The 18,426-nt window shown below is 42.6% G+C and overlaps 1 protein-coding gene across 1 annotated transcript; it reads right to left on the bottom strand.

Moving 5' to 3' along the window:
- Window positions 1-14,078: 14,078 nt before the first annotated feature.
- Window positions 14,079-17,908, bottom strand: CLDN5 (claudin 5). The gene has a single exon (XM_065646705.1). The coding sequence runs from the start codon at window positions 17,821-17,823 to the stop codon at window positions 17,173-17,175; it is 651 nt and encodes a 216-aa protein (XP_065502777.1). The 5' UTR covers window positions 17,824-17,908; the 3' UTR covers window positions 14,079-17,172.
- Window positions 17,909-18,426: the final 518 nt, after the last annotated feature.

Below are 18,426 nucleotides of genomic sequence, written 5' to 3'. Positions count from 1 at the left end.
ATTCCTGCGTCAATAAAGCATTTTTAGTCATTCATTTTATATACTGTGGTGTCACTTGTAGCTTGGCTTTGGGAATAATTTTCCTGGAAAGAGTCTAAAATACTATGATAATTGTGTGTAGACTGTAGCATTATAAATATTGACAGACTTGCACAATACTTTTCCATGACAGAGATTTCATTTCACTTGGTCATATGAAATGGTGTTAGCTTGTTAGACTTATCCTGCTGTGCATTGGGTGGGTATATAAATGCATCTGTTTGGAATTCTTTTTCTTCTTGCAATGTTTGCTTGAATTCTGTGCGGCTTTAATGTTTTTTTGTATTATAGTGACTACATACATGTTATATATCATTACATTATACTTTGTCCAGATTTTTAATACAGGTTAATTTAATATTAAATGTGATTTGAATGTAGCCAACAGAAAGTTAATTAAACTATATATTTTAATTCAAACAAAAGTTTGGGGTTTTCTTCTTTTAATGTTTTCATCTTACCTGAGTAAAATCCTTGTGCCAAGCTGCCATGGCCAAAAAGTTGTGCTTCCTAAAATAAAACACAATGCCACCTTTTGGTTTTGCATGTTTAGTAGATAGTATTGCCAATAAATAAACCCCCTCTTCCCAGTGTACTTTGGGTTTTGCCTGTACACAGCATACAGTAATTTTATTTCTTTTCTGAAGGAGATTACTGTATGCTGTACATCATGCTTCTAGATGTATCAGAGAAAAAAATGGGTATATGTAGCAGTAAATACAATGTGCTTCAGTGTGTAAGATCACCTTCATGTGTATGGAATGGATAATAACTGCTGGGTAAAACTGAATTTTTACTTGCACAGTCTTGGTCAGTAAACGCATAGAAGATCTTACACATCCTGGATCTCTGACTTGTGTGCCAGTGGCCATCTACCAGCAAATCCTAAACAAACAACTAAATTCCCCATTTTCTCCCTGTACAAAAACTTTAGACAGGGAAAAACTCATTATGAGGAAGGCATCAAAAAGCATGGGCATGTAACATCCCGGTTTAATTACTGTCTCTATATTTACTTACATTTAGTGCTATGTTTTCAATACATGGCATAGTTTTGAAGGGTAACTTAGCAAGCCCTTGCCTTTATCTTCTTGTTTGGGGTTTTGGTTTTCCTGGGTTTTTTCCTCCACCCTCTCGTTAGAAGCTCTGTGTGAACTCCTTCATCTCACCTCATCAATTCTCTTACTGCTGTTGTATCCCCCATCCTTCTCCTGGAACTTTATGTATTTGCCCCATTCCCTTTTCAGGGCTTATTTCGGTTTTACTTCTACCACATTTTCCTGCTGTTGCGATAAACACAAAACTTGCCTAGCAATGAAGAAGGAAGTGGGGGGGAGAGTAGGAGAGACAAGGGGAATATTTGTGTGTTTGCTTTAGTAGGTGACTGTCATGTCTTAAAAAATGGACAAATTTTCAGGCATATGCACCCTTTAGCTTCAGCATATTGTGTTGTGCTGGGAAGTGGGAGCCAGTTTTTATGCTGGGATGTGTTGGTAATTACCGGCAGGTACTTTGTCCTCCAAACAGATGTGTAAACTCGAAGCTGTGGATCTACTACATGGAGAGTAAGCTTCTCTTGTCCCTCCTTTATGGCTTGCCTTTTTTTTTTTCTTTTTTTTTTTTTTAAGGTTCTAGTTTTCCCAGGATTTACTGGAGATGCCAAGAATACCTTTGCGAATTTTAGGATTGATCAGCTGTTGAGCTCATCCCAAGGCCATTCAAATGTAACCCAGAATCAGTCAGGAATGCTGAATGCTATATAAGAGGAAATTCATTAAATCTATGTGGAAACTGAAGTCTCTGCCAACAGATAAATACTTCTGCATGTCAACTTTTTACAGTATGTAAAATAGTGTCAGACACTCCTTACATAGTTTACTCTGTACTACAGAGTTTGTAGATTAATATGTTACTATCACTTGGGGAATCATTGGATGGGAAGATCCAAAATTGTGGAGTCTCAGTGTGTGGACATAAAGTAGCTCAGTTCAGCAGCAGTAAGTCATGGTTTGAATGGCTCATTGAAACTGCTCTGTAGGTTACTTAAAATGCTTGCTTCCTACAGCTGAGTGTTGGACAGAGACTTCATGCCAAGAACTCTTGACATCTCTTTGTGAAGAGATTATTATGCTTTTGATTTATTTTCCCCAATAGAAAATGTGGCTCTAATGAGTCATTTTAAAGTAAATAGTTAAAGCACTAAGAAATCGGCTTATCCTCTTAGATGTATGGTGACATTCCACCTGGCCATGTCTGAATACAAATAGAAACATTCCCTAAGGATTATGTTTGAGCTGCAGTAACTCTTTTCCTTCCACTGTGTTTTCTTGCTGTAATAACAATCTCATAATCAGTTCTTTAAACTATTTCTGCTGCTGCTAATCTGTTTTAGAGAACAACAAAAGTATGAAACAAAGCCTTTAAAATGTTTCAGTTTTTTTAAGAAAATAAAATAATGAAAATGCTTAAATACCAAAGTACTAAAGTAGCTGAACAAGCTGACTAAGCTATACCATTCCTTCACAGTGATTCATGCCCATTTCTTTCCGGGGTAATAAATTTAGACATAATTGCACAGTAAGGCACTCATTTGATTGGAATGAAAGTGAATCCCCTTCCCCAGAAGAATCATAGTGCCTTAATAGACTTGTACTTAACAACATCGAGGTGGTATAATGGGTAGGAATTAATTCTTACTACTTGTACTGTTGTTCTTAAGAAAAAACATTAAAATGGAAAAGTGTTACAACTTTTTTGTATGAATGAACTACTGGGTCTGTATGACTTTAAATGTGGTAATAATAGCCATGGTGGGAGACCAGAGAGCCATTTAATCAGTATCTTGATGTCTATGATGTCAAAAGCAGGTCCTAGGGAAGAGTATAGAAACAAAGCAATTGCATATGATGCTTCCTTCCAGACACAAACACAAGTACTCTGCCAGTCCTCGTGCTCAAGGACACCCTGAACCAGGTGTGGTTTCTGTGTATTTGGTAACTGTCAGTAGTTATCTGTGAACCTGGATAACTTCCTCCTGAATCCCTGTAACATTCTAGCCTGTGCAATATTCTGTAGTGAACAGTTCTGCAGCCTAGCTAGATATTGTCTGAAAAACTGTGACTTTTCAGTATTTTTTGCAACTTGCCAATTGCTAGCTTATGGGATGCTCTGTAGTCCCTACCCAATGGTTCTCTGTAGTCATTGTTTTGTAAGTATTTTTTTATATTCCCTAGTCATCTCATGCCAGTCTGAAGAATAGCGGCCTAATTTTTCCTTTTACCGGAGCTGTTCTGTATCTGAAAAAGAGAAGTTTTTAAATTGGTCTTTTTCGTACAGTTCTTTAGAGATGGCTTGGAGTTGAACTGGCCACTCAGGGTATGCTAACTTGTAAAGACAGGAGTAGTACATAACAGTATTTATTAAAAGTGAAGTAAATAAATCAATAAAATATCACAAATGAGGAAGAAATTAAATGTAAAACGCTCAGGACTGTTCCCGAGACAGTAAACAAGAACATAATTTAATTGTTGATTTTTAGGTGTCTGGCAGTCACAATGGTTTTGATTACCTCATAGGAGGAATATTCTTGAAAACATCCCTCTGAAACTTACTTTGTGAGTAAGTCTTGCTTGTCAGAGGAAAAGAAAGCAATGAAATGTTTGTTTCTTTAAATGGAAAAATTGAAGTCTATCTTGGCTCTCGTGTACCATTGTTGGCTTCAAGGTGGTACTGAAAGTTCCCTTTGGATCAGATTCAAGGACTAAGGAAAAAATGTTGCCCAGGGTGGAGCCCTGAAGTGCCACCTTTATGCACAAACGTTTGGGGTTATAAACACTTTCTTAGCAGGAAATATTACAAAACATTCACTAGGGAAAGAAAAATCTGTGAGCTTTTATTTCAGACTGGCCTCCCATTCTCTTCAAGCATTTGAGTGTTGATTTTTGTTGTTCAGAATGTGGCAGAATTAGAGAAGCAAGAGAAAGGTCAAACACGTTCAAAGTAGGCAAGGGATCTTTTACTCAATTGTACATAACTTCTTGACAGTCCTGAGTCTGACAGAGAGCAGAGAATGTAGGTTTCCCAGTCACTACTGTTGTGTGATAGAATAATTTTTATTTCCTCTGCCTCCAGCCAGTTGTGCCTGCTGGAGAGTTACTCCGCTAGTAGTTACTCTGACTTGCAACCTGTTACTGAGTCATGTATTTGGGCAATATATGAAGATCTCCACAATGAGAAATGAAGATAAAGAGCTGTCTAGTAATTTGATATCGCAAACAAGCATTTAGCAGAGTTGCTGCTGCATGCTATTCTCAATGAGCTAAAGACTCAGAAAGCATCCTTAAATCAGAACTAAAATCAAGCTCTCTGTAGAGAGTTTTCATATACGAATTTGTGGGCAAACCTAATCATACCTCATGAACTAAACTAGAGTAAAATATATAAATAAGCCATATCGCTGCATGGTTCCTTCCTTTGCTGGATCTGGGTTTGTTTTATTAAAAGATCTGGGGATTTTGTATACCTCAGTTTGACAACATTCCTCTCTGAAGTCTTTGTCACTGTTGAAGAACTGTAGATTATTTCTCTGGGTATTCCTTGATATTAACTAGGTTACCTGTGTCAGGTAAGTCCTGTGATATTCAGTCTCTTTTCAAAACCAGTTTTAATTGAGAAGAGACATTTCTGGCCCTTGCAAGAAGGTAACACTCCCTTACAAAAAGAGGTGCAGTCTTTTTAACTGAATAACGCACTTAGAGTCACCTCTTCTCGTTGATACAGTTTGTCTGTGTTTTCAGTCTCTGCGGTGTTGGTGTCTCTTTCCACTGTTTAGCTCAGTGGAATTTACTTTCATTTAATCATTCATTTGCAGCATGTCAGTGGAAAATCGGAGGCACCTGCCATTGAATTGGAAAGAATTCACAGGGACATTTCAGCACTTGGTATGTTTTTATTTGCTGAAAGAAGTCACCAAGGGGCTCCTGAAATAAGTGTGCCATTAATAATTATCTCCTGTCTGATGTGAAATCCTAGATGGATCAGTAGCCTATAAGGAACAGACATGTAAAATGGTATTTTCTTTAAACGCTGTTGTGGTAACTGTCCAGTTCAAAGAAACTCAAAAGCGCATTTGGTTGCTTCTAGCTAATTACTCTTTGTGGGGCAATCTATGTCTTGGGAGCTTTTGTTTACATGATCTCAAATTTGAAAAACTCTTGTCCTACAGTCTCATGATGCAAGCCTGCTCTCCAGGCTGTTTAATGTGTCCTGCAAATCTTAGAGCATTTAGAAAAATTCATAAATTAATTGGAACAAGATTTCGACCTTAACAGTTGCAGAACTAGTGCTGTAATGTAATTCTGCAACTTGATACTGTAGGTGAGAACTGGTGTTTTATGGTGTGCAATTGGGTATGTGCCACTCTCCACTGTCTTGGAATAATTGCCTCCTAAACAGATCTGGAGATTGGTTAGTGCATTTATGCTGTCCGTGTTCGACTGCCTCAATTAGATTGTCATCGTTTACTTGGTTAAATCAATATCCAGCATTAATTTTATCTATAATTGAGGATTCAGGTAACTAGAATCAGTACTAGACTAGTTCAGTACTCCATATTAATACTGATATCTTGCTTAGGAAATTTAAGACTTCAAAGGTAGTACCTGTCGTTTTTAGCCTTACTTTCTCACTTGACAAAATCTTCATGGCTGAAAAGGTTTTTCTACTTTTCAAAGTACAACCCAGTAGGTTGTTCTTTATTTATACTTGTTGCCAGAAAAATCCATTACCCTTTACAGTTAATGGCATCCTGTGGGTATGCTATCAGAACAGCACCATTTCTGGATTACATGAAAGTTACATTTTGAAAAAGTAAGCACAATCGTTTAAAGACATGTATGCACATATTGTAAAGCACTGGTGGAATTTCCCAGACGTGTCTGTTTTAGGGAGGGAAATATTGTCCCCCTAAAACAGCCTGAGGAAGGGAAAACCCAAACCATCTGCAGTTTTCCTCTCTGCCTGCCTTTTCTCTCTTCGTGTGAGATTTTTTTACCTACGTGTTATCTGTTTCTAATGTCAAGCTAAACTGCCTCTCATTCTCCCTACCGAATCTCCCCCACGTGTTTAGGTTTCTTTATCCTGTTATTTGGCTGAAGTTTGTTCACACCCACAAAAACAGCATTTGCTCATGCATGGGTGTTGGTATATGGTTACCTGCTTTGCAAAGCCAGCGTGTGCTGCCTCATGAACACGAAGAAGGGGAAGAGTATTGTTGTTTCAGCTGTTTCCACTTGTGATGTAGCCATGTAAGTAGATTAGCTGATATCAGTGTTAAGGTCGGAGTAGTTAGAACAATAACTTAACGAACACATCCTCTATATGAGACATTTTCCTTGCTAAAGCTACTGAATTCTGATTCCGTCTCAGCAAACCCTCTGAGCACAGCACGCTGTGTTGAAGGGAAGCTTTCCAACTGCTGCATACAAAATTGAGAAGGGAACCTGAAAAGGACTGAAAATGACAGGCTGAAGTACAAAAATAGAAAATAAAGAATGAACAGGAAAAGAGAAACTGAGTTACAATGGAGGGTGAGCAGTAAATCTGGTTTGCCTTTCTAGCTCAGGAAGGTGTCTTGGAATCTGTATTTCAGGGCACCCACTGGGTGGTCACCAGAGCTCTTTTGAGTGTGTGAAATGAAATGGAAAACAATAGCTCAGCAGCAATTGCTTTTTTCCCTCTGATGAGGTGTTCCTTGAACTGCCAGCACGACTCCTGCTTGATTTAGCAGTGAATACAGCCAGGCATTTCCTGAAACGACAGCACTACATGGTGCTATTAGAAATGCTAAGTGAAAGGTTCTGCTGTGAATAACGAAGGAAAGGGAATAGGATATGGGAGTGTGACCCACTAAACTGTCTCTGCAACAAAAGGGGGAATGAAATGTAGCACAGCTGCACAGGGGCCATCTAGCCAGTCTGAAAATCCTTGTCTCTGCACAAATGGATGACAGGAGCCAACAAGATCTGTTTGGAAGAGATGTTTCTTTTTGGAATGGTTAGAAGCTGATGCCAGCATCATTTGTATTCATAACTTTTTTCTTTTTTTCTTTTTTTTTTTTTGTTTTTCTTCTCTTATATTATCTACTAAACTCTCAATTCTATGCTTCTTCACAGACATTTCACCAGTTAACATAGATGTTTGTGTTCTTGGCCAATGTCCCATTCTGACTAGTTTCCACATACGTATGTATATGCTTATCCATCTGTTCCACTATCTCCAAATAACCAATAAATGTTTCCTTTTTAGAAAGGGTATCTTGTCTCAACCTTTCAAAGATAGCAATCCTGTACATGGCTCCAAGAGTGCTGCATTGACTTGGCAGAAATTACCTAAGAATCGCTACTCCTCCTCCTCCCTGATTACAGCCCTTAGGAAAAAAATGTGATGACCCCTCATTTTTCCATTATTCAGCACATTTTTGTGGTCTTTCATTTCATTAAACCTCAAATTGTTTTTATTTCTTCCTTGCCTCACCTCCTCCCTTCAGCAGGGTGAATGTTAGAGAAAGTGCCTCTGATTCAAATGGACAAGAAGACCCAAAAAGACATTAATGTGGCAGAACAATTAGGTATTAGGTGAGCAGTATCAAGTCTCATCGGATACAATCTGTATTTAGTAACTTATGCTGGTTTTTATCCAGTGTCCAATCACCCATATTAATTCTACCTTTTTGTTTTTAGAACAAAAAACTCGTACATTGCTGACATCAGTCTTAGAGACCTCTAGTTGTCCAGGACACCCACCACATCACACATACAGGTGTTCTGTGTGCTATTTGCCAATCTATTTGTTAAAACCCCCCACCTTCCTATTTTACCTTCAACTTGCGGAATTCTAGATCTTCTGAAACAGATTGATTTTTTTTTTTTTTTTTTTTTTTTTTAGTCTTACAATTTAAGGTAATTGAACTCTTTAGTTTTTGCTTCTGCCCTGGATACTTTCGTTGCAATTTCCAGACTCTCGTTGCTGTTAACCCTTTCTCAATGTACAATGTCTGCATTTTCACTGGCACCTCAGGGGAAGGTTTCACTCAAATTGATGCCTACAGCAAGGTAGTATCTTAACCCACCTTTGTTCATTATACAGCACTTTCATGATATCATTCCTTTTTATTTTTATTCATCTGAGTTAAAATCCTTCATCCTGCCTGCCCGTGTCACTGGTGACGCAGCAAGATATTGGCTAGACAAAGAAAACTATTGCTTATTTTTCTGCTGGGTTCGTTCTCAGCTGGCTCAGTCTCCTTAACCAGTCCGCTTGTCACATGTGTGCCAGTGCAAGGAAGGGGACTGAACCACATGGCTGATCTCTAAAATACTCATTCCATTGGGTTTCATCCCTTGTGTGCTTTGCTTGCTGTTATGTCTTTTCTGATATAATTGTGCTCCAGTTTTGTCTGGAGCCTTCTCTGTAGTTTGGTTCATTCTTGTGGCTTTAGGGTTTTTCCAGGATTGTTGAGGTGCTGGGTCTGCACATGTGTATGATGTGCCAATCTCCACCCTTCTGTTATAGGAGGGACAAAACACAGGATCAGGTCAGGACAGGTCTAAGACATTTTAGTTCAGGAGGAGGATTGCAGTTTGCCTTTTTTCTCATAATACAAATTCCTGTGTAGCAACGGATACTAAAACTGAAATTCTCAATTCTATATTGTGACATGGCTCAGACTTAAATAATACTATTAAGGGGAAAAAACTTTGTCTTACAGTTTACCTCCCCCTCCCAACCTGCCTTTGCTGTGGACTTGTTTTGTACACCCCAGCGGAGCTCAACACTAGCATTGCAATCTACCAAAGGGCCATTTCTGCCAAGCTATGAATATATTTTTCGGACATCAGGCAAGTAAAATCTACAATCTTGTGAGAAAGTCAGGAGACAAATGGATTATTCTTCCCACCACTGATGATCAGTCTTTAGGACAGACAGCAGTAGCTGCTGCAGAGCTTGAAATGAGCCATCCAGGTATGGAGTCGAGATTGCTGTACTGAACTGAAAGTGCAGGTTATAGAGAATGCAATCAGCTCTGGAGGAATCTGGGCAGGGTGCCATGGATAACACCTTTCCTTTTAGGAGGGACACTATAATGATGATTTGGATGGCTCGAATAGTTGTGATCATTAATAACCCCAAGGAGCCAAGAGGTCTCTTTTCCATATTATCCAAACAACACCACTTTACCCCTACACTTTTAGTATTACACTGGCTTCTGGGAGAATCCACTATCTGTTGTTGCAGAACAACTGTTTTAATAGTGCCTTTGTTTAGTTTCTTACTTTACCACCCAATGGAAATAACTCTCTAAAATGGCACTCAATCCACATTGTTACAGTAGACTAAGATTATATTTAAAGGGAAACTCTTTCTGTGTTTCTGAGAAGCTACTGTTATTCATGTGTCTTATACCTTTCTGAACAACAGAAACTCCTCTTCCATGGTATGTTCTGCATATAAAAGCTTTGGGAGTGAACACTTTTCTAAAATTGGCAGGTAGTGGGGCACACAGACATTGTCTAAAATCAGGAGGAAATGGGAGAGTTGAAAAATACTTTGAGGGTCTAAGAACACAATGGAATTCAGAGTAGATGTTAAGTTCTTCAAACTTCGGTCTTGCTTGTCAACATTTTAAAATGTCAACAGTATAACAAAAATAAGGTGGATGTAAACAGTGAAATGTATTATGTTGCTTGGATCTTGGCAGTCACCGCCAATGAAATAATAGCAGGAAATTGTAGAGAAAAAAACCCAGTGAAATCATTCTGCAGTCATTGGGTATTCATGTGGGTCTTCTGTGCTGAGATAACACTTGGGTTTATTTGTATTATAGAATGAAAGATTGCTGTTATAATTGGAAACCGTTAAAGGTTTTGTAGCTCAGGCTAAAGGTTATCCAGGCTGCTGCAGCAGATATCCGAATTCTAACAAAAGATATACTGTAAGGACAGAACGTTATAACTGGAAGAGTAATCTAAAAATATACATAGAGCAAGAATTCTGCCGTGCTAGGCACTTGTTAGAGCTGATAAGAATTGCTATTGTGGTGGGGTTTTTTTTCCCAATCCTTCAAATATGTGAAGCTATACTGAAACTGAATCATACCATTTTGAGATTTCACATATACTCTTGTCAAGGAATGCCTATTTTTCTTTCCTGAGTGATCTCTTTTGTATCCAAGCCTAAATTCTCTTAAGATTTAACCTTCTGTGGAAGTGTTTTGATTACAAGTGCCGTTAATGCTAATGAGTTATGTATGAGTGTAACAGAGGGGAATCGATTCAAGTCAGAGTGTGTTTGAGAGTGAGCATAGAGCTCACAGGGACCCCCGTATAGTTAAATGAATTCCTATAGTACCTGGTATGAGGTTGAGATGAACGTCACTCAGACCTCTGTCAGCTAACCTGGTTGGTTGAAACTTTAGGAACGTATGCAACTGAAATCCAAAATGCATTTAACATTGCAAACTATTTTTGCTACCAGATTAAGAGGATCTGTTCTCATGCATCTCCTAGCTTTTGGTGCATTTGTTTAACCCATGAAAATCTTCTACTCACGTAAAAAAAAAAAAAAACCCACAGCCAGCAGAGCTGGTGCTATAGGATGCTAAGATCTAAAATTTACACACATGTATCTTCCCTCTTTTCAGGACTTAGCAATGAGTGATGCATCGCAATGTTACAACTGGCACAGAGTTCACAGCTTGCTCCTTGGATCACTTTTGAGAGGGTTATCTCTTGTTTGCCTGCAAAAAAACCAGCTATTTTAAGCATTTACTTTTGTTCTCCACTGTAAATAAACAGGAACTGCCTTCGTTTCATCTGTTGTGTTCGTGTACACCAGAGCATCTCCCTGTGTCATGCAAACTCTCAGCCTGGCTGGTGCAACCTGGAGGATCCACCAGAAGGGAACCTCCCTGGACTGGGAGCTGAGGTGTAGCAAGGAATGGATCTACTGCTGTTGCTGTATTGATAGCACCAGGGCACTTCAGCCTGTCTAAACTGGGCATAGCTTTTCCAAAAGAAATAGGAACTTGTCTGACTAACACCTCAGCTGAGCTTCAGGAACATCTTGTACTGCTGTGAATACTTCGCCAGGGCTTTAGTGATATGAATGCCCTTTGCCATTCAAGATGCTCTGCGGAGGATCAGAGTACAAGATGCAGCTTATTTTATTTTCTGCCTGGTTTCCTAACTGGTCAGATTCCTTTTGTACTGTTTTGTCCTGAGTGCTGGAGGTCTCGTCTTAATTTACGCTCCTATATTAACTTCATGAGATTGCTATGTCTTGTTCGCGAATCTGTTGGTCATGGAGTGAGGTGTGCTGCTTCTTCCTGCTGTAGACTGAAACCAAACCAGCTAGATAGTAGTTTCAAGGCTCACCGTTCTTTTGGTTTAAGAATATTGGTACTGTATATACAGTTCCACATGTTGCATGATCACATTGCTCTCAAAACAAAAAGCTAAACCCAGTAGTTCAGTAAATGCATCAGTTAATTGTATTCAGGCTGCTTAATATCAAGCCCATTTTTCTAGAGTACTTTTAAACCAGACTCTTACTGATGCGTATTTTCACACTATAGGTGGTGAAGCTTGTGCGATACGCTCCCCCGTTATCCCGAGCTTCCTTAAGTGGTGCTGGTGAGAGTGGCTATAGGATCTACCCAGTTCAGGTATTTGTCAAAATCTGGATGTACAATACTGCATTTATTTTACAAATTTCTAAAAGACTACACTAATCTCTGTGTGTGTGTGTGTGCGTGAACAAGGGGCAGAAAGGGTGTTTGTGACTGTGTATTGAAGTAACCAAGATCATAATATGTATAAACAGTTGTGACAATTGCTTTGCAGTGTCTGTGGAGTAGGCTTGGCACACCTTCTGGGTCACAAGTACCTTGGGGTGATCAGAAGCCCAAACAGTAAGTGCCAGTTTCAGTGAGGCAAAGCCGAACCTCAGGGCAATATAAGAGCAGCCAGGGTGCAGCTGGAATCAAGCATGATGAGAAGACTGGCACGAGCTCTGGGCAGATGCCTTCCACATAACACAAGTGCTTCCACATGAAGTCCTACTACTACCTGTCCTTGCCAGATTTTGTTGAAGCTACGTGGTGAGCTTGGGAAGGAGGGGGAAGCTCAGTGTTATAAACACAATCCCAAAATGTCACAGACAGAGGACACCGGTAAATTGATTCATGGCAGAATTTCTCTATCTGTGTTTAAGAAAAAGAAAAGGTGAAGCAAGGCTTTTGTGTATCCAAGCAACTGTAAAGCTTTCACTGTTGCTATGGGAGGTTTTATCAGTGACACAGTGGTAGAAACTGTCCTTTTCTTATAACTGAAGGTTGTGGTAGGAAGAAAGAAGGGGTCTTCTAGACAGACAGACTGTTCTTGCAGAGAATTAACAAGGAACAGCCTGGAGCAGTCACACACACCCAAAGGTCTGATCAAAATAAGAACAATAGAATTCAGTTACTTCCAAAATATAAATATGAGGCCTCCTTGAGGCTCTGCTTTTGGAATGATTTATCCTATCACAATCAGTCTATGGGTGAAACAAATGCAATATTTGACCTGAAAAGAGAATTCACCTGCTACCTCCTGATTAATCTAATACAGCAGAAATATTTGCTGTGTCTTACCAGACTTACAAAAGCAAATCCTCAAACACATGTGCCTAATTAATGATTTTCTTCTTTAGTATACAAAACAGAAAAAGAATGCATTGTGCATATCATCTGATGCTGAATATTGCGTTAATATATTGCTGAATATATACATAAATATGGCATTTATACATGGTGTATGGCTTCTGACAGGCAAGATTCTCATTTAGCATTACAGATGTATGAATCAGTGTCAGTTTGAGGAAAGTAGGTTTAAGAGGCTATTTACCTGCATTTGTGGTTTGAAAGATGGCCAAGGAAGAACAAATTCCTTGCATAATATTTGATCAGGCAATAGATTTATAAATAAAAATCTGGAGTTATGCTGGTTTATTACTCCAAGAGTGAAATGTTTCAGTATGTTCCGAAGAGCAGATGGCCAACAAACATCTTTATGCAGGAAAAGGAAATATTTCCTTAAACATCCTGCAGCAAACGTGACTGATTGAGCTTCCTTTTCCTTCTGCCTGGTGCATTTCCCTTCTTTGCACAGACAGGATCTAACCAGATTTGCAGGGTATGTATGAACTGCAGGTTACTTTCAAATTCATAACTATGAAATGGTTCGTTTAGCAGGACAAAGGCCAAGCCGGCAGACACCCTTTTTCCAGCTCAGCATGTGCATAGCAATGGGAGGGTGGCAAGGAGCTTTTGTTAATCTCAACCGAGCTGGCAAGAATGCTGCAAAATGAAGTCTTTGAAGATGTTTTTTCTTCATTTTTAAAGCAACAGTTTGTTCAGAAAAGCCTGAAAATCTGCAAAATATTGAAAGACCTCCCTGGCACTCATATAACTTCAGCAAATTTCCCCACTAGCAATTAGCCTCTACAGTTTCCTTTAACAGCCATTTTTTCACAGGTTCTGTTCTGATGCAACTGCAAAAATGTTTTTCCCTCAGCTTGAATGGACTTTTTAAAAAAACTGGGTGGCAGAAAGGATTAGGGTATCAGGTCAGGTTGGGGCTGATCCAAGCCACGGTGGGTTTTTTCTTCCTTTTAGTTTTAACATGAAGGAATTGAAAGCTTAAAGAGCTTTCTTAAAATAGTTGGGACTCACACTCCACTTCCTAATATGCTCACATCACAAGACCAACCGCTGCTACTTGCTCTTTTGTCTGAGGCTCCAGCGGAGAGCTGAGATGCTGATGGCTCTGCAAGGACCAATCCTTCCTGCTTCCCCAGGGTCCCCCAGCTCTCTCGCCAAAGGCAGCCCAGGTAAAGGTGCCCTCTGGGCACCGATGTCACACCCCACCTTCCTGAGCCCAAACAACCCAGTGCCTTTCACCAAAAAACCCCACAACAAAACAGTAAACCTGTTCAGGGTTTGGTTTAGATGTTTTTATTTTTATATGAAATCATAAATACAAAACAAAAATAGTAAACAAGTGCTATAGATTTCTCTTTTTGTCGGGATGAGGCTCAGGCCTGATCCTGAGCACTTCCAAGTCTTAAAGCTCAGGGCTAGGTCTTTGCTCTTGGAAAACAAAACACAGCGAAAACCAACTTAGACTTTTACCCTGCAGCCGGTGACCTCAGTAACCGCGTTCCCTCAGGTTAATTTTTAAAGCACAGCAACATGTAGGCATACTGAAGGATGAGATTGAATATAAAAACATCTTTTTTTAAAATTGACCCTGCCGGTATTGTTGGGCACTGCCCCACTGACCTCAGCAAAGCCTTCTTACAAGCCAGTTATGTTTTTGGTAGGATGGTGCTGTGTTTACTAGCACATACACGGCGCTGCTTCTTCCAACAGGTCTTCTTGTGTAATTGCTTCAGATTTTTGTTATGATGGGATCTAGCCCTGCTGTCACACAAAGCTATCTGTCAAGAAGTTTGCCTTGTTAAAAAAAAATCTCCCTTCTATGGGTTTCTCTCCCTCTCTCCCCGACACCAGTTTTGATTTGATTTGAAGTGCTGGCAATGAACTGCCCAGAACTGCTCAAACCCTGCAGCACTTCTCAAGGCTCTACAGTAAAGATACATGCAGGTGTGTCTGTCAGCAGGGGGCTGGTTTTTAGTTCTTTAATTTGAAACAAAATAGAGTGAGGTCCAGGATTTAAACTAGTATCTGTTGACTGTTTGCTAGGCACCAGAGGGCTGAGTGAGGGTGTAGTGTGTCTACAGGCTGGGTGACACAGACAGTTGGACATGATCTTTTAAAACAAAACTAAAGTAACCATGAAACAAAGGCACCAAACCACATAACAAGCCATCTTTGTTAATTTCTTGCAAAATATATGCATTTAAATACATTTACAGTTTACAAGGTTACGCTGTTTTAAAAAAAAAAGTTGCAATGTGAAATACAGAATATTTCATTCTTGTACCAGAACTACATCTCACATCATAGCCATATTATAGCCTTTATTAAAATGCAGATGGTATAAGAACTGCACCTCTTTATAGAACAAAACTGGTTCTAGACATTTTGCTCTGCTCTTGTATTGTCTGATGGGCTCAGACCCTGTGTGTTTAACAATGAAAGCGGTTATCTTTAAAAGGGTAAATCATGTGCTCTATATTAATCATCAGTATTTTCAGGGGCAAGGCTTAAGTCTCATTCAGGTCTGTGTATGTATTGATACCACTGAGGTTTTAAATTTGCTAAGCAGAGTAAAAACACAGTTGATGTAAATGTGTCACAACCCCACAGTTATGGTCACGCCATAAGTCTCAGCATTATCAGAAACTTGTAAGAGTTAATGCTCCCTTAGGTGTGCGCTGTATTGCAACATGGTTGTGAGAGACCCATGAGGTCATGGTGTTGTGCTGAGGAATACGCACAGCAAATTTCCTTGCTAATTGTTAGCATAAATCTCCTTATGGCGATACAGATGCTGCCACAGTCTGTAGCAAAATTATGTGTTGATTTAAAAGTACAAGGAATTTGCATGGAAGAGTATCAGGCCAACCCTTAAGTCCACCTTTTAAAAAAGTGTAAAATGAAAGCTGTCTGCTAATATTCCAGGCTGTGGCAAAGTTTAGCAGGTGTTGAGCTCAGAAATTTAATTATGTTGCCCAGAGCATCTTCCTTCCAGTCCGCACAGTGTTACCAGGGCAATACGGAGAAGCTGAGAACTGCAAGAGCCATGACTTCACATCTCCTAATTAGCCTGCATAAAGTCTCAGTCAATATGTTTGGTAAAAGTCTTCCAGCAATTTCTTCGCCTGATTTAGTAAATGAAGGAAAGCACTTGTTAACAAAATAATGGTGAGGAGCCAAACAAGTGCACATCCAGCTGAACACACAATTCAAAATTGGCAGCAAGTGGGGCTCAGCAAGAAGGCCATGAAAGCTGTCCATGCCCCTACCATCAATATCTAGCGCAATCATTATGTTTCCAGTCTCCTGTAGTGCAGATGAGAGGACACAGAGGGATTCCCTGCTGGAGCCTGGACATGCAAAGATCTCCCAGGTCTCCAAATCTAGTCCTCCAATAATTCTGGCAATAAGTTCATATGCAAGTAAAAACCAAACAGAAGCTGAACAAGAAGAAGGGATGAAGATCACCAAGGGGCAACCTAGTATAATCTGGTTTGTTCTCCACTAAACGATGGCAACTACCTGAAGTCTCCTTCATAGGTCTCAAAGACACACAAACCAATGCACTTCTCTGAGGGACTGAAACAACGGAAGAAAAAATACCCTTCTCCAAACAGTTACTTGCCCATGGGATTAAGGACCAAGGTTAGTGTCATGCTTTAGACAGAACCCCTAGTTTAGTTGCTCAAATAGAAGAAGAACAAAAACCCCTAAGCAGTGAAAGCCCCAGCGGGAACAGCCAGACGCAGGTTTTCAGGAGCGACAACGAAGAAGGGAAAGTTCTCCTCGGCGACAGTGCACATCCGACGGCCCGGTCCCGCCAGCCAGGCGGTGCCCGAGAGGCACCCACATCAAGAGCAGGCTGTAAAGTACTCACAAGTCTCTGGGTAACGCCGGGGAAAGGCCGGGACCTGCGGCGGGAGCCGAGCCCGCGCCGGGCGAGGAGGCGGCTGCGCCCGGACGGGGCGTCCCGGCAGACACCGCCGCGGCTCGCCCGGGCTCCTCGGTACCTCCAGCCGCCCCGGCTCGGGGAGACGCTGGTTCGGCTGCGCCGTGCGGCCGGGGAGGGCTTTGCTCGCCCCGGCACCGCGGGCAGTCAGTACCGGGTCCCCGGCGATGCCGAGCGCGGCGCTGCCCGCAGCGGAGCGGCCAGACCCGCCGGGGAGCCGGGCTGGCGGGCAGCGCGGCGCTGCCCTGCCTGGGACTGCCGCTTCACGGGGGTTCCCGTTAAGAAGAGGCTCTAGGCAGGGGAGCCCTGGAGCTCACCGCAGACGCTCCCAGCGCGATGTCCCGTGCCCGCCGGAGGAGCGCGGCAGCACCGGCTCGCAGCCGCCCGTCCGTGTCCCCGCAGGGCCGGGGGAGCGGGGCAGCCCCGCTCAGACGTAGTTCTTCTTGTCGTACTCGCCGTTGGACGTGGGCCGCCGCGGCGCCGAGTACTTGACGGGGAAGGAGGTCTCGTCGCGCTGGGAGCAGGAGCAGCAGCAGATCAGGCAGCCCCCGAAGAGCAGGAGGGCCGTAGCCGCCCAGCCGATGTAGAGCGCGGCCCCCATCTCCCGCTTCTGGGACGTCGGCACCGTGGGGTCGTAGAAGTCCCTGATGACGATGTTGGCGAACCAGCAGAGCGGGATGAGGACCAGGACCCCGCAGAGGATGTAGATGGCTCCGCCGGCGATCACGATGCGGGACTTCATCTTGCCGGGCTGGATGCAGTTGGTGCACTGCGCGCCCACCACGGTCACCATCAGCGCCACCAGCCCCAGCAGCGCCACGACGACCGTGAGCGCCCGCCCCGCCTGCACCTCGGCCGGCAGCGCCAGGATGGAGTCGTACACCTTGCACTGCATCTGCCCCGTGCTCTGCACCACGCAGTTCATCCACAGCCCTTCCCAGATGGTCTGCGCCACCACGATGTTCACGTCGATGAAGGCCGACACCTGCCACATGGGCAGCCCGCAGGCCAGGATCACCCCCACCCAGCCCAGGATGCCCAGTCCCAGCCCCAAAATCTCCACCGCCGACGAAGTCATGGTGCCGCCGCTGCCCCAGCAGAACCTCCGGAGAAAGGACAGCGCGACCGCTCTGCACCACTCGCCCCCGGGCAGCTGCCGAGCCGGCTTTGAGCGCTGCCGCCGGGCAGCGCTATATGAGCAGCCGCAGGGCGACCTCCCACCGCCCGCCCTCCCGCCTGGCCCGGCCCTTTCCCGGGAGGGGGTGGGCGGCAGCACGGCCCGCGGTCGGGGCCGCAGTCGGGGGACAGCTGTCCCCGCTGCTCGCGGCTGCCCGGGGGTCCCGCCGCAGCCGGTGAATCGCCCCTTTTCTCGGCCCGGCACCCTGCTCCGGGAGGAGCTCTACGGGACGCTCCCGGGAGAGTGTGGGGCTGGAGGAATCTCCTCCCGGATTTCGGCCACTCGGACTTCTTCCTTTTAGTGCCGTTATCTGTGTATTTCCTATTTACTGATAACGTCCACAGCCAGACCTTCGGAGAAGTCTCGTCACTGCAGGCACTGAGCAGCACAGACATCCTGATTATCAGAGCCTAACTGATCATTTCCCAAAAGACTGAGCGTACTGACTGACCTGCACGTCTATCTCTTGCACGCTGTGATGGCAAAAGTGTAAGCAAGCACCAC

Source organism: Caloenas nicobarica, chromosome 16, assembly GCF_036013445.1.
Source record: "Caloenas nicobarica isolate bCalNic1 chromosome 16, bCalNic1.hap1, whole genome shotgun sequence".
Classification (NCBI taxonomy): domain Eukaryota; kingdom Metazoa; phylum Chordata; class Aves; order Columbiformes; family Columbidae; genus Caloenas; species Caloenas nicobarica.
The sequence above is the reverse complement of the archived record's forward strand: the minus strand, read 5'-3'. Positions and strand labels throughout refer to the sequence as shown.

What these genes read in the sequence shown, in the direction of transcription:
- CLDN5 (XM_065646705.1), bottom strand. Translation starts at nt 17,823, where the DNA reads ATGACTTCGTCGGCGGTGGAGATTTTGGGGCTGGGACTGGGCATCCTG.